The sequence below is a fragment of the Rhinolophus ferrumequinum genome, chromosome 14 (genome assembly GCF_004115265.2).
Source record: "Rhinolophus ferrumequinum isolate MPI-CBG mRhiFer1 chromosome 14, mRhiFer1_v1.p, whole genome shotgun sequence".
In the NCBI taxonomy this organism is placed as follows: domain Eukaryota; kingdom Metazoa; phylum Chordata; class Mammalia; order Chiroptera; family Rhinolophidae; genus Rhinolophus; species Rhinolophus ferrumequinum.
Window position 1 is genome coordinate 56,533,997 of NC_046297.1, and position 26,337 is coordinate 56,560,333.

General features: G+C 40.1%; 1 protein-coding gene across 1 annotated transcript in view; it reads right to left on the minus strand.

Moving 5' to 3' along the window:
• Positions 1–15,549: 15,549 nt before the first annotated feature.
• EXT1 (exostosin glycosyltransferase 1) overlaps positions 15,550–26,337 on the minus strand; it is a 268,648-nt gene continuing 257,860 nt past the window's right edge. Inside the window, exons 9-11 of the mRNA XM_033126112.1 lie at positions 21,345–21,505; positions 18,914–19,085; positions 15,550–16,084 (exon numbers count right to left, since the gene is read on the minus strand). Of these exons, the coding sequence (XP_032982003.1) occupies positions 15,899–16,084; positions 18,914–19,085; positions 21,345–21,505 (519 nt within the window). The 3' untranslated portion in view covers positions 15,550–15,898. The remainder of the gene's footprint in view (positions 16,085–18,913; positions 19,086–21,344; positions 21,506–26,337) is intronic.

Here is a 26,337-nt window from a genome sequence, read left to right on the forward strand (position 1 = left end):
AGAGGAAAATGGTCCAGGAAGGAGAAGGGGTAAAGGCCCCCCAAAGATCAAAGTGCCAGAAGCAATACCAAAGTCAATGAAGAACCTAAATCCCAACTGCACCTCCAGAGCACTTTCTCCCCCTCCACTCTTTCATTCTGTTAATACCTTTGCCATCTATCCCTCACTCAAGCTTGAAGCGTCTGTCAGGATGAAGATTTCTTCTTCCTCACAGCCCATTCCTGATCAGCTGTCGAGACCTGTCAGTTCTCTTGACTTCTCTGCTTTCTGCCTCTTCCTCTCCATTCTGTTTGCTGTCCCCTCAGTTCAGACCTTTATTAACTCTTGCTTGGATTGTTAAAATGGCCTCCTACTTCGTCTACCCACCTTCATCGGCCTGCTGTCCAAACCACTCTAATGATTGCTGGATTGATTTTCATAAAGCACCGCTCCAATTCTGTCACATCCCTGCTTGAGAAACGTCAATGAGTCTTCTTTCTCTGCAAAACCAAAGCAGAAAAAGCAGAAAACCCCACCCGATTCCTATCCTAGCATTCATTCACACAGGGCTTCTCGGGATTCCCCAAGCACGCCTCACGTTGTCCTCTCTGGCTCCCAGCAAAGAATTGACCCGTACCTGGAATCCCTCAAATCCTGACTGAGACATTGTGGTCTCAATGTGGTAAGGCTTCTTCATGGCAGCTGGCTTCTCACAGAGTGGGCACGCCAATCGAGAAGACTCCAAAAGGCCCAGCTCATTCTGTCTTAGACTCAGAAGTCCCAGAGGGTGATTTGTGTGACACATGATTGATCAAGCAGACTCCAGGACAGAAGAATGGTGAAACTGGTGAAGTAGATGATCTCATTCCAATTAGCAGTCTTAAGGCTAGATTTCAGATTTTGAAAGTTTTGTCTCTTTCTCTTTGCTTCCGGTCCTAACGTCTAATCTTCAGGGGTCCCAACTGGGGTATTTAACAGAACCTCTCTTCCTTCATGGGTCGTGGATTACAATCTCTGTCCCTTCCGTACTAGGAGGTTACCAAAACTCCACGTGGTTGTATCCTATGACTTTTACTTCATTTATTGGCCATTTTTCCTTTTCTCCAGAATCTTGATGTCTCAAGCCATGGCTGCCTTCATGGTCCCAAACCTAGTATTTGTCTGTTCAGCACCATGAGATTTCCACAAGCTCCATTGGATCTCTGCCCCTTATGGCATTTCTCTGCCCAATGGCTCAGCTCCTCGCCTTGCAAAGCTTATGAATAGGCACGTGCTCCACTGGGAAAAGTGGGGCACAGGCTATTACGCTTACATTATTAAATTCCCCTGTTCTCTCTCTCTCTTTTATTAGTTTCAGGTGTGCAAAACAATGTAATAGTTAGACATTCACACCCCTCACAAAGTGATAACCCTCCTCCTCCAATCTGCTACCCCTCTGACATCGTATACAGCTGTTACAGTTCCACTGACTCTATTCCTTATGCTGTACTCCATATCAAATTATAGTTGACATTGATTATTATTCAGCCTCAGGTGTACACTGCAGTGGTCAGGCACCTACACCATCCATGAAGTGGTCTCCCTAATAAGACAAGTGTCCATCAGATACCCTACAAAATCTTTACGACATTATGGATTGTATTCCCCAAACTGTCTTTCATATCCCCGTGGCAATCTTGTGGTTACTGATTGTGTTTTCTAATCCCCTCAGCTTCTCCCTCATCTCCACCCCGCTCCCATCTAGCAAGCCTTGGTTTTTCCTCTATGTCTCTGAGACTGTTTCTGATTAGTTTGCTCATTTATTCTATTCTTTAGATTCCACATATAAGTGAGATCATATGGTATATGTCTTTCACCATCTGACTTATTTCACTAATCATTAGAGAAATGCGAATAAAAACCACAACGAAATATGACCTCATTCTGGTCAGAGGGGCTATCAATAAATTAACAAACAACAAGTGCTGGCGAGGCTGTGGAGAAAAAGGATCCTTCATGCACTGCTGATGCGAATGCAGATTGGTGCAGCCACTCTGGAAAACAGTATGGAGGTATCGCAAAAAACTGGAAACGGAACTACCTTATGATCCCCTGTCCTCTTAATTGAAGCCCCTCAAGCCCTGCCTTCCTTGAAAACTCTCCCATTTTTTCAAACAGATTTTTCGTGCTTTTCTATTTATTCTTGATTGTGGGTTTTGTCCACTCCAAGCTACACCATCATAGAGAGAAGTGGAAGTCCATAGCCTTTGATTTGAATGATGTCCCCTGACTCACCTCCCATACCACTGTATGTCCTGTTCCTGAGTATCTTATTCTCTTATCTTGTGACATACTTGCATCCTATGGAATATTCTTGTCCTTTTACCCACTCTCTAGTTTTGATAATGAAATATGCTAACCCGGGTCCACGACATCCCTTGTCCTTGATGTGGACATTGTTTATGCTTTTTCTGACCTCCCGAGACAAGTACCCTGCTGGAAGACATCTAGTCCCAAGCCTTAAGTTTAGATAGAGCACCTCTGTGTAACAGTACCAGGGTATAAGCTACTGTCAATACACCCCACCCATGGCAATAGACCACAATGAAACAAGTCGCAGACCTACCCAGAAGGCTACTTTGTGTTCTCATACTCTGTTTCCTAATGCATTGCATGGTTTTAAGGTGGCCACTTTGCACACAAACTACAAAAATAGAAAGAAAAAGTCTAACCTCTTTAATAATAATAAATTTTTTTTAAACAATCATCCACACTCACCCCTTCCTCTCTCCAGAGTACAGTAATTTTTGTTCCAGGTTGCTAAATATATCCACCGATGAACCACCACCCATCTGGTGGTATGAAGAGGAAAGTAAATGTCAAAAACCGAAGAGGCAAAAGGGCCTCAGCTTCCTGCCTCACCTGTGAGTGTTCTTTCCTGAGTGCTAGGCTGGCCAAGATTAATGTCCGATGCAGCCTCAGAACTCTTCTGTGTTAACAGAAAGCATCAGGGCCTCAGAGAAGCAAGTCCTTCCTTAGTGACACCTCCTGCAGCCAGATCCAGTGTGTGTGTGTGTGTGTGTGTGTGTGTGTGTGTGTGTGTGTGTGGTAGTAGTAGTTCGGAAGATGAGAAAGAACTTGCCGATGATTGGTAAATTAATTTTTGTAGTTTAAGGGCTTTTTTCCAAGAAGACGATTAAACTTAAAATAGATAGTCAAATAATTTTAAATGAATGAGAATAAATGAATGACTAGTGGAGCCATGCATGCCTTATTTAATGGAAACCAACAAAACAACAAAACAAAAAAAAACAGCTCTCTTAAGACTAGCACGGAAAGAAAATCCTCCAGTTGGGGAATGTGGGAAGGCAGAGATTATTCATTTGAACCTTCTGCTCTTCTTATAAATTCTGCCCTTGACTCACAGCATAGCAGAAACTAGGTCCAGTATGTTTAAAAATTATTTTACTAAAATTGGGGGATAACCGGAGAAAAATGAAAGAAACCTATTAGGTGTTCTGATTGGCAAGACACAGTGTGCTGTCTGGGCTCAGAAGTACAGTTCTACAAATGCATGAACCTCAGGAAAATGTGCTGCAAACCACCTGTTCGGCTTCCATGCTGCAGAAGATGCTTAGTCGTCCGCACCTGAACGAGCCCCTCTAAGCCTCCCACGTTACCCATAAACATTCCCTGCGTGCTAATTCTAGGTCAGCACTAGCTAATCACTGATGCCACAGTGACTAAGATACTCTCCTTGCTCTTACTTATCTCCCCATCTTGTGCCAGACAGGCACATCAGCAGAAACATCCAGCATCATGTGCCATGTACTGTGAAAGAAATATGCATGGAAGTACGGGAGAACAGGTGAAGGGGACCTAATATGCTTTAGGAAAGGGACTGGGAAGAATGGATGAGAAATGTTGGAGAAAATATTAGCTCAGTTCCACCTTGAAAAATCAGTGAAAATTATTTAGCGTAGGTTTGGGTAGGAAAGAGAATAGGATACAGGCAGCAGGAACAACCTAAGCAAAGGTAAGGAGGCTGAAAACAGAAAAATATGTGCAGGTGACAATAAACAGGTCCATGTTACCAAAAATAATGATTGTTTTTCTTTTTTTTTTAAATTTATTCTCTGATTTATTTATTTATTTTAATTTATTGGGGTGACAACTGTTAGTAAAATTACATAGATTTCGATAGATGAATGGGTAATGATTTTTTTTCAAACAGGAAACTTGGAAAGACACAAGAGGCTTCAGGGAAGAGATCATGAGAAACACAGCAAACCACGTAAAGGAGTTTGAACAAAGTCACCTAGGCAATGGAGAAACATTGAGTGCTTATGGCAGCAGACAGATGTGATCAGACATGTTATTGAGATGAAGCACTCCTTATGCTTTTTTTATTTTTTTTTTTGTATATATGCATTTATCCAAGAAATGGGCTTATAGCTTTCATAAGATTCTGGAAGGCATCAATGACCCAAAACAGTTATGGACCCTGGCATAGGAAATAATTCTAAAGGTGACGACATATATATCAGGAATGTCTGGTCATCTTTTAAAATATTCAGATGACAGAACCCCATACTTATTGAATCAGATTCTAGATGTGGATTTAGAAATCTATACAGTTTTTAAAGCTCCTTTAGTGGTGCTGATAGGCAGATACATTCAAGAGATGTTGGTCCAGCCCAAGAGGTCAGGAATTAGCCCAACACTCTTGGCTACTCAGGACTCACCCACATGACTTATCGTTTATTCACATCATAAATGACCTCACCCAAGTGCCGTCCTAACTTCACATAAAAATGTGGGCCTTACTCTGGAAGAAAACAATAGAATAATCATAACTGAACAAGGTAAAGGAAATTTTTGTGCAAGAGCTATGACTCACCTTGAGTAATGTAGTAAGGTGATTCTCCTAGATGACATGTGACCCACGCTAACCACCAAAGGATACTTAGCTTTTGGGTCACCATCTTGGGAGTAGTTTTTGGCATCCACGTAGAGGGCCTAAGGTAGTCACCTAAATAACATGAAGACCGTTGTGTTTGTAATTAAAGATTCAGTGATAGACAGTGACATACTTCATTGCCTTTAAATAGTTGAGGCTTTATTTATACAAGTTGATGGATGAATAAAAGGGCCTCAAAATAAAGTATTTAGACAATGTTATGCAAAAAATAGCTAAAGAGATTGGTTTCTGCCAATATCTAGCAGCTAAAATAAGGAGTTAGGACATGAAAGGAAGAAATTAGCATATAATACTTCTGAGATATGCTTGGTTTAAAGAGATTTATTTCTTCAAATAAGTTGGAAAAAGATTGGTCATACTCGTAGATATGCCATTCAATGAAAAACCTGAATGTTCTCTTCCTACTTCAGGAAGGGGGTGGAATACCATACTCATTTATTGGAAAGAGTAGGTCAGATTACAGCCATTCATAGATAGTCTAAACCAGAGCTAGGCCAAGGGTTTGGGATCATGAAGAAAAACAAATTAGCCACAGATTATCTTCCACATCTGTCAAAAATACAAAATGTGTACCAGCCCACAGTCCTGGCCTCTTCTCCCATCATCATGGCATGCAGGCAATTGTTTCTACCAAATGGTTTTACCGCATGATTTATATTCTTGGTAATGTTTACACACTGTTTGATCCTTTGACTTGAGTAGCCCACCAAGACCTTTGAGAAGGGCAGGAACACTGAGAGAATCCCTTCAATCCTGACTCAGAGTGACTTGGATTTAGAAGTGGGTTCATTTTCCCAGTGAGAATTCTCAGACCGATGAATTGAACCCCATTTTAGGACCATGGGTAAGTCACGATTTGCGTTAACCTTGGGCACGCCCATCAGTTTGGATAGCCAAAAGTAACAGAAGGGTTGGTGGGATTTGTCATGCTGTTTTCAGTGGAAACATCATGTATACTGGAGGATGAAGTGTTCTTACAAAATTAAAATCCAGTGTTTGGGAAGACCACTTAAGAAACACAACTGTCTTATTTAGTAAGAGGTGGGTTCTTTGTGCTATAACTTTCTATAGTTTTGAGGATGTAGGAAAGCATTTCCTATCCTATTATCAATGGAACCCTAGGCATCCATGGAGAGCATTCAGGGAGTCCACGAAACTCTTTCATAGTATGCCAGATATTGTGTGCATGTAGCTCTCTGGGCCATAAGTCATTGCTTTGATGGACTCTCAAAGGAGTCTGAGACTCTAAAGTGTTGAAAAACAATTGCTTTAGCATCCCATAGTAGCATAAAATCTACATTCCTAAGTTCCAAATGTCCCCTTATGGTGCACCCAGTGTACTTTTAGGAAAGGTGCTGCTTTGTCCTTCCACACAGTGAAGATGCAGTGTGTGCCTCAGGGACTACATCAGTCCTGTCCTGCATCTAGCATTCAGCATCCTGCTGCATACCCTTGGAGAAGATCTCACCAAAAGAAATGGCAGCTGGGTGCATATCAATATGCCACCAGGTCACCTAAAAATTTCAGTCCCTCATGCTAGTTCACACATGGCTGCTAAAAGGTTTTTAGCAGTTCACCTCGTTTCTCCTTACTCCATTCTCAGATGGAGTAACGTTCTGGTGATGCTAGGATGAAAGCAGTCACGGGATATTCTTCTCTTAGGAATGGATTGTCTCGTCCTAAGATTTAGTTCGTTTAAGTTTTTTGCATTTTCAGCTCTCTGCCAGGCTTTAAATTACCATATTGTAGCGTATTGGACTTGTATTTAGTGTAAGGAGGAGAGTGAAGCTCTTCTGCAAATATCTATATGCTAACCAGAAATAGGAGTCCATTTCTACATTTCAACAGTCTTCAGGGACAGATTTTTCCTAAGGACGTTGAAAAAGAATATGAGTTTGGCTACCCTTGCATACTTTCTTTGGTAAGTGCCATAGAATCAGATAGGCGCCATGATTTCAGAGTTTTGTACTGAAACTTTGGTATTAGGAGGAGAGAAAAACAGGAATCGAGGGAACTATTACTATTATTATTATTACAACGACTTACTTTATCTTTTGTTGGGAGTACCTGCTTTCAGCCAAGCAGTCATCCTCAGACTTGTCAAACTGAATCAACCAAATCTTTGTGTTATGCTGTCTTTCATATAAATGTAGGCTCTCACATTTCCCTCTGCTACATACTTCTGATGGAGGGTGTCTGTATTCACATCTTTCTGTAAGGAGTGCCCTTTCCACTCTTTTCTGTCAGTTAAATTCCTACTTATTTCCTAAGATGTCTCTTAAATGCACATCTCAATGAAGTCTCCCTAAGACACGCTAAATGCCTACTCTCCAACCCTTCCCACCTAGCTCTACCATTAGTGTAATCTTTACTGAATTATATTATGCACATAATTCTAGAGGAAAGATGCTGCCTCCTCCTTAAAAGTGCCAACAGACAACCTAGAATAGGGTCTCAATGACCTGATAAAATACATAACTCCCTGAGAGTCAGGATGGGGGTGGCGGGGAGGTCAGCATCATACAAACCGAGAACTCACACACAAGTAAGCTTTATTAAAACTTACTTGATATGGATATTACCAGGAGGAAAAGGAAAATATCTGAAAGGGAAGCTTCATTCTTCACTCTGGATTTCAACCTAAAGACAAGACATGTTACATAGAAGATAACTTCCAACATCCAAGAAGATGGTTCACACAGTACCTTAATCCCTTTGGGGAAATAATATCGAACACTTTTTGCCACTGAAGATGACCCTTTGTGAATTTTGCCTCCTTGAACCCCAATTTTTAAAGCAATTTGCCTGCCAAAGCAGAATTATTATATTTTCTGAATAGCTTCTTATTGGGTAAGTTTAAATTTTCCTTCAGTATGCATTATAATATATTGAAATATTTAGTGAATATGTAGCAAAAAAAGCCTTTAAAATCTTTAAAACATTTGACCTGCCAGTTTCATATCTCTGATTTATCCTAAAGTAATGGTCATGGATGTGAAAAAATATTTATCTTTAGGAATATTTACCACATCATGAATCACATTGATCAAATGTTGATTACAACATTCACCACATAATTGTAAGAAATTTTAAAGTACCTAAATATCCCACAGGTAGGAAATGGGTAAAGAAAATATAGAACGGTCATACAGTGGAGTACTATGCATTCATTACAGTTTGATTGTTCAAGATGATTTAATGACATGGGAATATGTTCACTATATATTAAGTTTTTAAAAAGCATGTTATAAAATAACATATATATATGGATCTTTGGGGAACAGTTAAAATAGCCTCCAAGTTCTCGTCTTCATAGCTTAACCTTTTTTTTTTTTTCCTGCTCTAAGATGGGATGCTCTGTTCCTCTCTGATTAAAGACACATTTTAGGTTTGTTTTACAAGTAGATTTAGCCAAGGAAACGAGGTTATTTACAGTTCAGTTTGGAACAGAAATTCAAACTTGGCAAATAATTTATATATTGGCAAGAACACGTTTTCTTTCTTAATATAATTGAAGCCACCAGAAAAGAAACAAGAATAACTGGCACCCAAACTTCATTTTAGTCCTGAACTACCTCAACTATGTTCCATTAAATGAGAATGAGAAACAGACCATTCCTCAAAGAAGTTCAGCCAGAAAAGAAAAATTCAACTGTGCATAATTTCTGCTGATGGCGTGCCCATTCCTGAGTGCTAGGGTGATTTCATGTTGATAGGCATTAAAACATGATTATAATTGAAAACAAGAGGTGCCTGTGACACTAGAAAGACCAGTGTAATGTGTGTCAGAATTAATATCTTAAACATTAAACTTAGAATGTTTCTTCTTTAACAGGTGAAGGGAAAGATTCTTAAACCATTTTGGCAAAATATTGACTAAGACTAATAGGTAAGAGTTGCACACTTCTTATTATGTACCGGGTGTTATTTTAAGACATTTATTAACTCATTTAATCCTCATGAGAATCCGATGATGTAAAGACTAGTACTGTTTTTGAGGAAACTGAGGCACCAAGAGGGCAGGCAATTTCTATAAGGCACAGAACTACCAAATGGCAGAAGCAGGATTCAGATCCAGGAGGTTGTGTTCCAAAGACCTTTAACTAGCCTACTTGGACAGTACCTCTGAGTGAAGTCACAAGCAAAAAGCAAAACCCCAAACCCTTGAATCCATTGTAGTAGGTGAGCTCCTCCACTGTATCCTCCAAAGCATATTTGAGCCTCAAACAGTAGGCAATGTAGCCTAATTCCCAAAGCCCTAGATTCTGAGTTCCTGAAAATCAGAGACTGCATGATGTCAAGGGAGGCCAATGTCAAAGGACTCAGACATCCAGAAATAAATTCGCGCTTTCTCAGGTCATGGCTAGACGTGGTGGAAATGCTCAGACTATAAAGCAAACACCATCTTTTATTTATAAGGTAGGTTTGCTCAAGGTATTTTTTTGCATACTACCACATTCCTCGAAATGTCCATGAGATAGGGTTGAACTGAATTTGAAAGCTGCTTCTCCAAGAAGCCTTTTTCATTTGTCCTCGCATTTGGGGATGATTCTGTCATCAATCACATTGTGGGGCCAGATTTTACAAGTAGCATTGTCACAGCCATGTTCCAGTTTGGAACCTGTGACTTTGCATATTCCTTTCTGAGCCTCCTCTGATGATTTGCCTTAGACTTACCTCGTCCAAACTCACCCTGACTTCTCTCTCTCTCTTGCTTGAGAAGAGGGAGTAGGATTTTTTTTTTCCCCCATCTTTAGTCCCTCAGAGGCATCTAGCACAGGGCTCAATATGTGGGACTTGTTCAGAAACTATTGGTCAAAACATATTTTTAAGTCACCATGTTACAGATGGACAGACTGAAATACAGAACATAAAACTCAATTGAAGTCATAAAACAAATCAACACTCCCAAATGCAATTGGGCATTTGCTCCCCTGCAAATACGGGATGTTAATAACCGATGTCCTTTCTCTAAAAAGATCCAAAGAGAGAGGGTAGATGAAGAGTCACAGATATGGGGAGGAGATGCCACTGGCAAGGAAGGAGGAAACGGGAGAATGCGAAGGGGGTCGTCACTGTCATACAACAGTACTGCAGTGGTCCTGAGTCATGGTGCTGCATTCACACCTGGAACCATTTATAAATTCTTTTGAGAAAAGTTAGTCTAATAAATGCATTGCCAGCTGGTAATTCATGAGTGCTACGCAGTAGTTGAAACCAAAGGGGGTAACGGCCACAGCTGTCAGGCTCCAGATGCCCAGCCGCGTTGTCCCAGTGTCCGCGTGGAGAAATGTTGCGAACTGGGCCCATCACCACCGTTCACCTGGCCTGCCTCCAACAGCACCAGCTGCCTCTGGCCTGGAGGATGGCTGCTGCTGGCAGCTCCGTGTTCCCCAGGCTCCGAGAGTTGGACCTCCAGCCAGCACATGTGGTCCAACCGCATCTGCCTGTCTCCCCTGGAATCTCCATACAAGCACACTGAATCCTCCCGAGCTCACGTCTTTCTGCAGACAACAGAAAAGATGGAATGACACCTGAAATCTATATAACTTTACTAACGATTGTCACCCCAATAAACTTTAATTAAAAAAAAAAAAAAGATGGAATGGAAACCACGCAGTTGAAAAGTCGTGTCATGTATTCATAACGTCTTTCTTTTTTTCCTTCTATAAATTGGAAGGAAAAAGTCTTTCGTGACACTCTCTACAAAACAATCGATCTTGAATGGCGAAACCCAGACACAAAGTGACACAGGTCCATGAAGTAAATCAAGATCTATGGCTTTGAATTCTCTCACGGGCTCTCACACCTCAGGGCTTAATCGTACTAATTTATTAATAGGGTTGAACGAATGAAACACTTCAGAAAAGACCTGTGGTGATACTACAAAAAAAGTTGGCAACATGTTAGAAAACGGTCCCAAACGTACATTGCATACAAAATAAGGTATATATTTCTTTGCTTTACAATTTGCACCTAAAATAATTTCAGTTTTTGATGTCTTTCTTCTACCTCTCCACGTATCATATATGTAGTGTTCTCTCAACATAAATACACAAGTTTCATTACACGGTAACCAGGTCAGTTACATGGTCCTAATTTAGTAATAATTACAACCAAAAGTAAAGGGATGTATTCCTGTAGGAGAACAGAGAACTATTGCAGAAATCAAATGGCCTCTGAGGCCGAAAAGGCAAATCATTACAAAAATAGAGTCACTGAAAGGGTAGCTTCATTGAATTTTAACTGAGGGTGAGACCATGCTAGTCTGAGGGTGTAGCTTTCTCGATGGTTGCCACTTGTCTGTTGTTCCAGAATATAACACAGCTTTCCTCACTTATTTAATTGGACAGTAGAAGTCCCCAATTTGGGGAGCTCATCCTGGCTCCTGATATGGAACATACTGGAACTCTAGACCAGTGACAATTACAGACAGCCCCTGCTAAATAAAAATCATGGAAATAAAATCCTTTGATTTTTGGAAAGGACAGAAAAGGGAAATGGCTTCTGGGAATCGTCTCCATTATCGAGATTATGTTGTACATAGCAGCTTTTCTATCCAGAGCTTCTGCAGCGATACTGAATTAACGGGAGAGGCTATGTTCTTGGGATTCTTGATCCCATTTTTTAAGGTAGACTTGGAGTCAAGGAATAATCGAATCTCTACACGCTGAAGCTCGAGGAGGGAGGAAGACAAGTCTAGCGCAGTCCGATGCATATTCACTGAGGACTCAAGTCAAAACTTTGTCCCCATCAAGCCCAAGAAAAGGAGGCTCGGAGTGAAAGAACTTTCCTGGTTAAATCCGGTCCAGAGTGACAAAGCCATCAGAAATGTTTTTGTCCATAGTTGCTGCAGATGGACACTAGATAAATGAATTCAGTAACTGAGGTCCTAACGTACAACTGCATGTTGACTATATTAACTACCGTGTTTCCCTGAAAATAAGACCTAGCCGGACCATGAGCTCTAATGCGTCTTTTGGAGCAAAAATTAAGACTGGGTCTTTAATGTAATGTAATATAATATAATATAATATAATATAATATAATATAATATAATATAATATAACATAATATAATATAACAATATAATATAATACTGGGTCTTATATTAATTTTTGCTCCAAATGATCCATTAGAGCTGATTGTCCGGCTAGGCCTTATTTTCGGGGAAACAGGGTATTAGGCTGGGACGATTTTGAGAGTTCATGGCAATAACTGGTACTTGTTAAAAGTGGTGCTCTGAGACCTGAGGGAATATAAGATACTTCCAGGTCTGGGAAATTTGCCTCAGCATTTGAATCCATAATTCAACTTGTCCAGCAAGAGCCTTATTCAGCGTATCCCCAAGGTTCACTGCCTTCTCCCCACTCCCGTCCTTTAAACAGTTTTGATTAAAATTTCACTAATTCTTAAATCAAGAGCAGTATATAGGTCTGTTCACATTCATTCATCTCACCCCTGATTAAAGTTCAGTAACCTTTATGAAAGGCCACCAGTATAATATTCCTTCAAGTGACCATGTATTCCAGAACCACTAAAACAAAGGCAAACATAGCCTACTGTAGATGAAAAACAAAAATCACTCCAAAAGGAAGACAGAAGGAAGCAACTGAGATTTATCCTTCTTTGAGCACCATTTGTAATAAGAAGAAATGAAACTGTAATGTACATAAGATTCCAGTGCAAGAGATTCCACTTTCTTCTCAAGCATCCTATTGGACTATGTGCTGATACGTCCAGATACGTTCACCTAGCTGTTATCCTTTGTCACATGACTACAACATTTCATGAATTTTCCGTACAGTCTCAATTTAGGGTCATTTTGTTGTTTTCAACAAAGATGATATGTTTACAGTACATGTAAGCTTGAATTGATATTCATAAGCCTTCTCATATATATAAATACATAAGCCAGCTTAAAAAAATTATTTTTAAGATCATGTGTCCTAATGTGGAACTGGAAAAAGATGTGTGGAAATCGTAAGTGGTCCAGTGCCGTCTGGAGTTTCTGCATGTAATTCATTACATGGTCGGCACTGCACTTTCTGTTCTTGGCTTCTTACCAATTCATGTTGGCCCACTTAGGGACCTCTGGTTATCATTACAGTTGGCTGAGATAACTCCTGACATCCTACAGAGATGGCTACGATTTGTCAACTTGCTGCAGTGAAATATAACTCTTTCCTAAGTGAATTCAAATTACATCTTACCGTTGGGCCTCATTAATTTGCTAAGCATTGTTCGGTTCCCAGCTGTATGTTCCAAGAGGGAAAAGAACATATTAGCTAGCATCCCAAAGAAATTTTCTCTGAGAATGACATAAAATGATACCATGAATTTTTGAAGTGACTGAAGTGTCAGATCCTGTTCTCATGTATAATTACCATCTTTTTTGTTTTCTTCAAGCAACACACATTGTGTGTAGAGAATATGCCCTGTGAGCTTTGTGACAGGTAAATCTGGTAAAGCAGCTCCCTGAATCCATTTACATTGGGTCTGATTAGAAGCGCTGCTCTGCAAGTCAAGGCAACAACATGAGTTTCAGCTGGGCTTGGTGTCGTTGAACAAAATGCTGCACTCATCTTTACAAAGGACAAAAATACACAAATAATTTGGCAGTCCAAAAAAATTAATTTCAATACACACTGTGTTTCCCTGTAAATAATACCTAGCCGGATAATCAGCTTTAATGCGTCTTTTGGAGCAAAAATTAATATAAGACCGGGTCTATAACATAATATAATATAGTATAGTATAACATAACATAATACCGGATCTTCTATTAATTTTTGCTCCAAAGACGCATTAGAGCTGATTGTCAAGCTAGGTCTTATTTTCAGGGAAATAGGGCATTTGTAAAGGTCAGATGACTAAGGATTAATTGCGACCCCCTTGAAGTCACTGAGAGCTGCAGCTTAAATGCATGAGAACTAATAGATTGGACATTTTACAGAAAGGACCATGGACCTAAGAATTATTTTGCAACAAATACATAAAAGATAATCACATCCAGTTAGGAGAAAATGTCACATGTATGAATGTGGGCTAAGGCTGGGTCACACGGGATGAGAGATGGAGGGATCTGTTCAGAATCACCAGGCCAGAGAGAAAGCCCCTTCTTTCAAACTTTATTACTTGTGCACCACTCACAACACAGCGTCTGCACATGTGGGCTCTGATCTTTGCTCTGTCACTAGGTAGCATGCTGAGTCACCTCTCTGGACCTTGGCAAACACCTACTTTGGCTGTTGTTTAAAACACCTTCCTTCCTTGCACTCTCATTACAAGTTCCTCTTTCTCTTCCAGCTGTCTACAAAGCAAAGATAAGTTACAGTCTCCTGGATTTATGGTTTCCCCTGACCTGAGACAGGCACTTGAAGTTATTTGAACATAATTCTGAGATGAAATTTTCTTCTGAACAACACTGGAAATAAATTTATGAGATGTATGAGAGGTTTTTTTGGATGGGGGAAACTAAAGTGCTTCTTGTTTATTTGGCATAAGAAATGGTAAGACCCAATAATGTCTTTCTCTTCTCTAATCTCTCTTGCCTCTTCCAAGTAGAAAAAAGCATTTAATATCAGAAGTTTCCTTTCCATCATTTACAGTGGAGTTAAGGGATATATATATATATATATATATCCCTTAACTCATATTTGTTAGTTTGTATTTGCACTATTACAATAATAAGAAGCTCAAAGAAGAATTTTCAGGGATAGAAATTTTTTTTTTTCACAAGAAGCACAACTAAACTCCAGATTTAAAAATGAAAATGAAATAAAACAGTGTTCACATTTGTTTCTGATTATTTTGTTTGCCAGACTCTTGCTCAAAATCATGTTGGACAAAAAATGGCATCAGAGCCCCAATGAGGAGGTCCACCCTCAGTGAATTCCCATCAATCCTCATGTTCAGTGGTGAGAACTGATACCTGACTACTTCTTTCTCAGTAGAGAAGCTTTTGAAATGTGAGGTTATCACAAACATGAAAGAACCTGTCTCATAAATAATCTGTTCCTTACCATATACTCATTCTCGATATATTTCCTTTGCCGTTAAACCAAAGCTTTCCCCAGCTCTAAGAAGACTTATGTTCACGGTTGAATGTATCATTTAGTCCACACTGCTGAAAAGGATTGGGTTTCTGTGGTGGAAACATCTCTCTAATATGCGGGTAGGTTGTTTGGTTCCTCGTGCAAACGGAACATTTCTGAATTATACTAGTGTGTTCTTATATACTAGTGTGTACTAGCTTCTGCCCACCCCCCAATGAAAAAGATGACATACTTACATATTTCAAAGTTTTCAGTTAGAACTGTCTACCTAGAAGTCACAATACATTCTCTCATGCAGCGACATTTTAGAGATAAAAGCTCAAGTGGATCTGCAAATTCGAAATGGAAAACAATTTGCACAGGCCAAGTTGAATAATGAACTTGTCTTAACTTATGCACAGTTATTTCTTGACACTGGATAGAGTGACTCATTGTGTTTTCCATGAGGTCTGAGCTTTTGTAACCGCGGGAAGTCCTGTATGACCAATGGCAATGACGTTTGTGGGAAGAGGACTAGCAGCTTTGAAACAGTCACAACCAACACAATTTTGATTAAAGAAAGAACTCTGGTTTTTAATAGTTTTGATCATTAAAAAAGTTTAAACCTGCATAGCAATCATTTCAAAAATAATTATTTAATGTTCCATAATTAAACTGTACACAACCTAGTCTTGGGATATAGAAGCCAGTGAGGTGAGTTTGGAGCAGTCTGGTGCAGTCCCAGGAGCCAGGAGTCGAGTTCCCATTGGCCTTTTTTTTTTTTTTCGTCATTCTGTTCATATAAGTTTATTTGGATACTTGGCACAATCTGGCTCAGCGGCTGAGTGGATCTGCACTGGGAAGAGAGAGCAGCTTGACCCCAGGCCCTTCTCGCTTCCCCTCCCCCACTCGGCCAGGTTCCTCAAAGTCGCTCAATGTCTCGGTATTTTTTCCTCAGAATAGAGACCTGGTCTTTAAACAGGACAGGGTCGAGCCTCATCTGAGAGTGGATCAGCGGCATGTAGCCAAACCAGCTGGCAAACGTGTTCATGCAGCTCTGTCGCTGGGCAAAGTGGTCGGGGTCAGCCCAGCGGGAAGCTCGGGAAGTCTGGGGAAAGGGAGAGAGAGAAGGAACACAATGAGCCAAGGACAAGATGAGATGGAGACACTGCAGAAAACCAGGTCAGGCTCATGGGCACACGCAGGGCTCAGGGTCTGGCTTGGCCACCAACAGCCCCGACCCTCCATCCTTGTGCCTGCTGAAAAGTCAAGCACTGATCCTGGTTTCCATCCTGGACAGAAGGTTTTCCCAAGATACGCTACCATTCTCAATGCTAAACATACGCACAAATAAGGATCTATATTGACTGACTTAATTCTCTGCTCAGTGAATGACTTACCAGTGGAACTTCAACCTACTATGGTCACTAAATAGAAAACTTCTCTTTGCACTTCGGATCCAATACTGTGACTAACAATGTGTTTGTGGTTTCAGAGATAGTATTCTAAAACCTTCTTGTTTCTTTGGTGGGTTCTAGGTAAGGAGAAAAGATGGCTATCACCTCTTTAGGTCTCTGTGTTGCTCCTAAGGTTGGTTAAATATTTTTAGACCATGCAAATGACTGACACTGGCATAAAAGAAAGCCTGAAATGACATGCATGCATTTAAATCAGACAAACTAAGCATAATGTCTTTGAATCCGTGTTTTTACAAAACAAGGAAAAGGCAGGCTGCCTAATTATGGGGAAACAACACAAACTCCTTTTTGTCATTAGACAACTAGGAACATTTTACTGTGAAAATCAACCAGAGTCACTTTAAAACCACAAGTGTCTACATGCTTGAAAGTAACCACTGAAGGTAAATACAAATGTCAAGTTACCTCTGAGCAGCAGAAAAACGAAATACGATTTGTAAAGTGTTTTCGTGAAGTTCATTTGAGCCTCATCAAACTGGTCAAGTTATCTACTCAGATAATAACATCCCCACTGTATTGATGAGGAAGTAGGTTCAAGGAAGTTAAAATTACTTGTTTCAGGCTAAAAAGGGATAGAACTCAGGCATCATTTTTTACCATTTATGCTAGAAGAACTGCTTGGTAAATCAGACAAAGTATCAAATCAAGCTAACCATTTGAGTTCATATCACAGCAGACAGTCCATTCTTATTCTCTCTTAAAAATGAGAAAAAAAATCTGTTGAGTCATTCAAGTATCTTTTTTGTCTCTAGAGTTTAACATTTATTTGGGGTCAACCAACATATTAGAGAAGGGACTTTTACAGTGTAATAAAAGTACAACCTTCAGCCTGTTATCATTTACTTTACGATACAAAAATTAAAGAAACATATGTGTATGATGAGAAAAGTGGGCAAATACAGTATATATCTAATGAGGTACATCTATTTAGACCTAAAGCTAAATTTAGATTTGTCCAAAAAAAAGTGTAAAATTATTAGAAATATTAGTTTGGTCGAATTAGGCAAATCTATGAGAAGGATATAAAACCACCCCTAAGAAATCATGTGTTATTAGAAATCTACTCTAATTAGTATATAACCTTAGGGAATTTCATAGAACTCTCGGAGAAACAATATTAAACGAATTCTGTGTCCTTAAATGAGAGAATCTATATGAAAATGCCTGGATAGATAGTAGACACTCGATACATCTTTCAGCCTTAAAGATTAAAAATTCTTGCAATTCCTTTAGTATTTAGAGGGAACTAGAATTTTCCACTAGACTCTTTGCTAAGGACAGACAGTAGCTTTGTCACAACAAATACCTAGAACACTGTCTGATAACCTGTACATGCTCAGTAACTATTGAATGACTAAATTTTAATAAACTTAACATCCTGTAAATTTGTTGCTCTGATTAAATTTAGTGAATGAAAAACCATCAATTGTGTTATGAAGAAGCCTGGCTAGTTTTCCCTTGCAAAAGCTAGATTTTGTATGTGATTTTCAGTAACTCTTAGAATATGGAAAACCTTACACAACTGAACTGATGTAACCATGTTAAAACATGTCGTTTCAGGCTGACTCTCTATGACGCTGTTGGATGATACTCTATGCTTTAAATTCGGTAGATTTAAATGGCCTTACGCGTACTTAAGATACATGATTTCTTTTTTATAGTACTGGGCTTTGTCTGGGATGAATAAGGGAAGATGAGCTTCAGCATATCCAGGTCATCCTGACACAGGACCCTGGGGTGTGGAAGGACAAGAAGTGGAAAGAACAGAGCCTGGGATTCAACTTCCAGTTTTGTCTCTAATACTGGGCAACTTATAGCAGTATGCTTAAATTCTCTGGGTCTTAGTTTTCTTATTTGTAAAAAGAGAAAGTTGGATTATATTTCCTTGCAAGTTTCTTTAGGACTAAACTTTTATGACTCAATGCAATACTTGACTTTTAAAAAAAAATATTTCCTACAGGTTATCTCACAGGGGTGAGATATAGTAGATTTCACCATTTCCATTTTAAAGATGAGTCCCATGAGTTTCCGAAGGCAACTGAGTTGCCTACAGCTTATACATGTTGGTTCTAGAACTGAAAATCAAATATTGTGACTCCTGGTCTACCACTATGGTGCTCACCCAACTCAACAGCAATCACCAGAGGACTGTGTTAAAAGTATTATTAGCTATTCATTAAACAAAGCACCAGTGATAAACCTACATAAATTCTTTGCAGGTCTTTAAACTCTGGAGAAGCTATGGCTTTCTCATGCCACCTTGTAGGTCATCTGAAAGCTTTTACGTTCTTGACATAAAGATACCCTAGACTTATGCCTTCCCAATTATCCACGTGCCAACCACATACTACCTTTTTTGTGTAATCTCATTACGCTTCCTAGAAGAACAATGAGTCCTCAACACTTCCGGTGGTAGCACCAGCAAGCAAAGCAAGGGAGGAGAGTTTTCCTTCTTTTACCTGTCCCATCATTGTCTCCTTATACTGCTTCTTCTGGGTCACTTTGATTGGAGGCAACTTTGTCACAGCAGACACCAGGAAATTCATGAGAATGTCCTCACAGTTGGCTAGTTGGTCCACCATGTTCTTCAGGCTGGCTGGCAGATAATGGGTGTACAGGTAGTGATAATATCTGTACAAACCAAAGAGAGATTTCCCAGGGGGCCATCATTATAGAAGGACAAGTGATCTTCTTTGGCCGAAAACCCATACCCATTCTTTGAATCCCTGGATGATGATATCATGGATGATGACGACGATGATGGTGAGAGCTATCGCTTCTGTGGTACCGACTACATGCCAGATAACGTTCTAAAGTGCTTTACAACAAACGCCGCGTCTGATTCTTATTAAGAACCTATGATGTAGGTACCACTGTTATCCTCATTTTACAGATAAGGAAACGAGGTTCACAGATACACACTGAGGCAAATATTGCTTGACCACTCTAACGTTACTATCAACTAGGTTGGTAAGAAACAGAATACTTAGATGGCAAGAGAAGTTACTTATATATATCTATGTATCATTATAAGCTGCTTTACAATGTTAATTATTGGTGTAATCAGAACTATATTCAATACCACCCCATAACTCGGAGTCCAACAATATATGTAGGGTTCTATTTTTGTGGGCTATGAACCTTATATTTCAACACTGTTAAGAGCAAAAGCCTAATTAATCTGGTGGTCAATCATTATGGAGAACCCACAATTTTCTTGAACTATTTTTCACCCTATTTTCTTTCTGGGGAGAAGGGACATATAGCATATATTTATAGAAAAATAATATTGAAGTGAGTCAGATTCACTGAGGGCAGGGGCAGGAAGAAAAGGAACAATGAACTTTCAAGAAGTGGAATCGTGAGATAAAGATTCAGTCAGCCAAAACGTTTATACCTTGTGCATTTCTAACTCTATCGGTGATATGCAAGATTCTCTATTCTTTACTAAAAAAAGACTAGGTTAAGATGGCTCTGTTCATCTTACAAAGGCAGAAGAGCAGGGATTTCATTAATGATTGAGTCAGGAACATTAACCATCTGTACTCACTAATATTGCAACCTTACCTGAGTCCCTGGCTTTAAAGACTAATATATGCAAATAACTCCCACATTTTTATCTCAATCCCTGACCTTTTTCAACACACCCTTCTGGATGTCTTGCCATCCCCAAGACTGAACTGCATGTCCTCTAATATTTATTCCATCTACAGCTTTCTCTGTCTGTTGATGGCTACTCTATCCTTCTAGTTCTTCAAGTCAAAAAACTTTAGAGTCATCAAACTCTATGTCCCATCTGTCAGGACATTATGCAGGAGTATCTTCATAATATGCCCACAATCTGATCACTACTGACCACATCCATTGCTCACTTCCTGGTCCCAGGCTCCATCATCTCTTGTCTAGATAATGTTAATCACCTCCCAAGAGGTCTGCCTGCTTCTACCCTGGCCCCCTTTGAGCCTACCCTCAACACAGCATCCAGAGTGGACACCTAAAACATAATTAAGATCGCTCTGCTCAAACCCCACATCATTTAGAGGAAAGTGGAGTCCTCATGACGGACAAAAGGTCCTGCATCTGGGCTCCCATGACCTCTCTCGCCTGCTTTCCACTCAGCCCACTCTAGTCACATTGGTCTTCTTGATATTCCTCCACTATTCTGCCCTGGAACATTGATTCTCGCTGTTTCCTATGCGGGAACTCTCTTCCTATAGACATTCTCTTGGCTGACTTCCTCACTTCCTTCAAATGTCTGCTCAAATCTCACTTGCTCCATGAGGGTCACCCCGGCTACCCCCCATCTGCCCCTTTTCCTCTGGCACTCCTGATCCTTCTCCTTGGCACTACCTGCTCTACACATTACCTTCTTCTTATACCACTTCTCACCTGAATATATTATAGAATTATTACGTATGTATATTGTGTTTCCCCCTGTTAGAATATAAGACCCACATAGTTGGGGAATTTTTTATTTTTATTTTTTATTTTGTATTTTATTTTTAATTTTTATTTTATTTTTTTATTTTTTTATTTACTCAATGGTAAATCCCAAGTAGTGTCTGGGGGATGCTCAATGAAGTATTTACTTTTGTTGTTGTTATTCTAAATAGTCAGTTACTCCATACACTTTGCGTATGTCTTCACACTTCAAATGAACTGAAGATGCTACTCTGCCATAATTTCTGGAACTACAATAAGCCAAGAGGTTTTATTGGTTTCAAAGACACATGTTGGCCACATCAAAAAAGCTGGAAGAGGGATGCAAACTAATTTTCCATTCATGTTGTTAACAAGATTTGGCCCGAGTTTCCTATTTATGCAGCAGCCAGAAACTAATATAAGGAGCGATATAAAAACCCAGACACGAGAGATGTGTCAAGTCCTCACTTGTGGTAGATAGCAGCTCCTGTTAACACCATGGAGTAGTCATTCGTCCACTTGGAGGTGTACCCCCACCGCTCCTTAGAGTTATCCCAAAAATGGCTGCGTGCAGGGTACCCCACAATCCTCTCCGGGAAGCTCTGCCACACCGTGAAGGCAAAATCCACCTGCAGACAGAACACAAGGCAAACAAGCAATCAAGAGTGTTAACAAATGTCAACAAAACATTACCTTCCCCTGCTAATTCATAATGCGAAATCCCAGGACTGTTGAGAAACATTGGTTCCATGTATTCATCAGCAAATTAAACCAACTGCTTGACATTTTGCCCCATAATTATGCACATTTTAATGTTTTCTGTTATAGAAACTTCAGATTGGTGCAGAAATGAAAGAAGGAAAAAAAACATGTGCAGATCTGTCCTTTAGAAATCCAGTCTGTTCAAGCTAAAAAAACAAGTCAAAAAGCAGTTGCTTTCCCACCCCCAAAAGTACATGTGACTACTGATTTGTGTAAGGCACAAACACATCTGTTTTATAAACGAGAGATTTCCTGTATACACCCAGAGTATGACAATACAGCATATATCATAACCAGCACACAGCAAAGCCAAATGACTAGAATAAAAGCATCCTCTTAAGAGCAAGAGAAAAGATGTTTTAAAAAGCACCCAAGTTCTAACAGGAACACGGAGGAGACATCATAAAGAAACAGTAATTCAGGCCTCGCAGCTTTGAAGATGCACAGTGCAAAAGAAATTTAGTAAAAGCATCCACAGTGAAAAATCACTAAGATCAAGTGGGGAAAAGGCCAAGTGAAGCCACAGGATTATTTTAAAGGAAATGCAGCTAAATGACTTTCCAGTGCTTACAATAACCCAAAGCAGATACTTCTGAACCTGCTATAAACTAACATTTATAATTAGCAAATAGTCTGTTTTCAAATGTGTAAACTCACGTCTGACTTCCTATGATTATTTGATGAATGATAAAATAATATATAGAAAGTGAACATAAAAACAGTAACAGCAAACAACTGTATAATGTTCATAATTGTTATTATAATGGTTATTAGAGACTTACATATTTTAACTTATTTAATCCTCACAATAATTCTGTGAAAAGGTAATTTTATAGTCGCAGATTTACAGAGACGGAAGCTAAGGTATATGGAGATTCAAATAATTTGCCTGAGCTAGTAAGTGGCAGAGCCAAGATTTGGACCCAGGGCACCTGGTTTCAGAGTTGATGTGTACTTCTTCAAAGCCTCTCTTTTAGCTCTGTTACTATAGTGTTGAAAGCAATCAATCTTTCATACAGGTTATACATTCACCCTACAACCTTTGCCCTACCTTTTCTTGATAAGCAAAGAAAATGGAAATTTCATTTATTCCACCAATATTTAACGTCTCAGCACTGTGATGGTACCTGGGGGACTGAGTGATGATGGCAAGCCCAGTTCCTGCCCTCTCAGAAGTTTAAAAGAAGAGCAAATAACTATTTACAACAGTCAAAAAGTAGAAACAACCCCAAACGTCAACTGATGAAGAAACCAAATATGGTATAGCCACACAACAGAGTATTATTCAGCCATAAAAAGGAATGAAATACTGATACATGTGACAACATGGACCAACTTGAAACACGATGTTGAGTGACAGAAGCCACACACAAAAAGCCACATGTTGTACGATTCCATTGACAGGAACGTCCAGAATATGCCAATACGTAGAGACAGAAAACAGACTGGTGGTTCCTAAGGCTAGAGAGTCACTGACCAATGGGGATGGGGTTTCCTTCACAGGTGACGAGAATGGTTTAGAATAAGACAGAGATAATGATTGCACAACACTGAGGAGGTACTAAATGACAGTGCAAAACGGTTAATTTTATGTTCTGTGACTTTTACCTCAATTAAAAGAAAAGACAAAGCAAATAGGCCTAGATCAGTATTTCCCAAGCTGTCATTATCTGCATAATATCACCCCCCATGTCGCATTCCGATACCACACATTCAACAACTTATTTAATATTTGTCTTTAAACTGCCTACTCTTTTAAAATAATTTTCCCACTTGCTCCATCCTCGGTAAGTAAATATATCAGTGAAATCCTAGGTTTGATTGCTGGCTATATCCTTTTCTAACAAGCATTCAAGTGAATATGGAATGGTTAAAATGAAACACACACTTGCCACGAATGCCGTGGAACCATATCATGTGCATAAACCATCTTTTGGGAAACATTAAGCCTAGATGACCCGTAAGGGTCCTTTTATCTCTAAATTCTTTGGGCCTAGTTACAAGTCACTTTTGTGGTCAACAGGCATGAATTTAACATGTTATGAAAATCTAGTTTGGCGTCCTACCTCAAGATGAGAAAGCCTTAACAATATAGCGTGTTCCCCCAAACTATGACATCCGGGGTAAGGAAAGTAGGGTGGTGAGGCATACACGAAGGAAGCTTGGTGGGGCCCGGGGCATCTCCCAGTTAAAAGACAACAGGGGAGTGGACAGTATGTGCCAGGACAGTGAGATCAGGCTGGGATAACCTGCCCAGTATCTCTGGTGTTCAATACCAACGGTGCCAACGGATGGGACTGTCTATTATGCAGCCCGTCCAGGAATCAGCCTGGACGTCAGCACTCGTTGGGGTTTTCCATGATTCTTTGCAAAGGAAACACATGCACTGGCAACAACTAGAGAACCTGATGGGGTGTTTTCATCCCATGAATTTCTTACTGTCTCCAAGCTGAGTCAAGTCGTTTCAAAGGAATTCAAAAGGAAATTCAGATAAAACTGGAATTCGTGTGATACTTCTGCTGTCATGAGATCATTAACACATCAAAAAAGGCAAAGGTCAGCTCGCAGCCTTTTCTCCTCAAAACCAACATCTGTTTGCTTTTGAGAATTTGCTGCAACCCATATAAATGTAAATAACCAGAAACCAACTACATCTAATACCCTTTAAAGGAGGCTGTTTAAAAATCTCTCCTTAATACTACAGAGAGACATTTAACAAGCTAAGAATCCTTAGAGAGGAAATAAAATGAATGAACATTTATTCCCCTAAAAAAAAGAGAAAGGAGAATTCCTTGTCCTTAGCCATTTTAGGCGACACAACCCCTCCCCTCCTCAGCAGGCAACAGTAAACCAGACTGCCAGCCTCCTTAAATTTATGTATCATTTTCAACCTGCAGTTGACGTCTAATTACTTCACATCCAACACATGTTCTTCCCAGGGTGTGCTGAATGGCTGGAATTGCTATTCTTTGAAAAGAAACTCACCAGCACATGGATACATCACCATGGGACAGGGAGAAACAAATCCTAGAGTGAGACTACTTGTCTGGTACCCAGGAGAAGCTGTGAGAAGAGGGCTAGATACCTTGGGAACTGGGATAATGATTTAGGTGTGTACTGTAGCTGTCTTGACCATAGGTTCCACCCTGGCAGTCGGATGCCTTTTCTGTATGTGCCCTCCGAGGTCCACTCTCACCCCTTCTTGCCGTGTTCTACACTCTGAGATGATGAAAGCCTAGGGGTGGCACAACCTGGCCTTCCTTGCCGGATGGTGGCTGATGGGATTAGGTCAGTGGGGGCTTAGAGCAGGAAAACAAAGATGGGACCGTGAGAAAGGTCAGGGTATTTCTTCCCTGTTCCTTCCCAGCTTTGGCACCAGTGTTCTGGCAGCTGCCACGTCCCTCCACAGGCAGCCTCTTCTCACCAGTCCTGTCTCTTGGGGACTCTGGAAACACTATTTCCTTCCCTGGCTCCTTCAGGCCTAGGAGTGGGAGCTTCTTCCTGGTCTTGCTACTCTCCAGGTGGCTCACTGTCTCTTGGGGGGGTCCTTTAACCCCACCCACCTCTCTAAATAATCCTAAAGCCCTTCATTTAAACCACCTGATGAGAATTCTGTTGGCTGCCAAGACTCTGATGGCTACAGGCTGGAACTGTGTAATCAAAGCACCTGGCATGGAGACCAGAACAAAGAAATCCCTCCATAAATACTTGTTGAATGAATGTGCTTCTGGGATTGCCAGCTTCTCTTGCAGGAAGCAGCAGAAAAACGCAAGCTGGGTGTAGTATACCCTGTATTCCATAGCTGTCTTTCCCTTTGAACATTAAGCATATCTTCTAGTCTGCCTCCCACCCACCCCTTTCTCCTGCTGCAATTGGCTGTGTGTTCACACTTTAAACATGACACAATTGGCAGTGTGTTCACACTTTAATCCCCTCAGCATGCATCTCTCCAATCATTCATTCAATACGGAGTATTTATAGAGCTTCGGCTACATAGAAAGCATTTTATCAAGGTGAGGCCCAGCACATTTTGTCCTGGGGTTATGTAGGCTGCCCTTGCATATAGTGTTTGTTCAACTGTATTTGATGGATATTGGAAGCATCCATGGAATTTCAAGAAAGAGACACTGAGACGGGTAGCCTAGGTTAGCACGTGTCCTGGCTGTGTGGGCAGCAGGCTGTTCGAACCAGACTGGCATCCAGGAAAGTGCATGCTGGGAAGTGCCCATGTTTAAATCGAAAGGAAAATGATTCTGAATAAAAAGGGAAAAAGAAAGGGAGGGGAAAGGTAGAAGTAGCTCCGTGCTTTTTAGCAGCTACCATAAATAATTTATTTCCGATATACTACATTTTTATAGAACTGTCTTTGGTCCCTTCTATGGTTTAAAGTCAGGTTTCAGAGATCAATACTCATTCGAGTTGTAAAAACTGGTTTTCTATCATATCTCTCTTCTTCTCTCTTTCTTCCTCCTCACACATTCTCTGTGCAATCTTTTTTTTTTTTTTTGGCACACATACCTGAATGTCTCAAATAGCAGGGATCTCCGTCTCAGGCTTAAAGTGAAACCGTTTGCTTGTGTGGGTACAAGGAAATGAGCACTTTAAGCCAAGACAGAAAAGCTGCCTTTAGAAGCCAGAAGAGTGTTCCCTAACAGAGGTGACACACACCCACACAGGCATTAAAATAATTGGGGAAGGA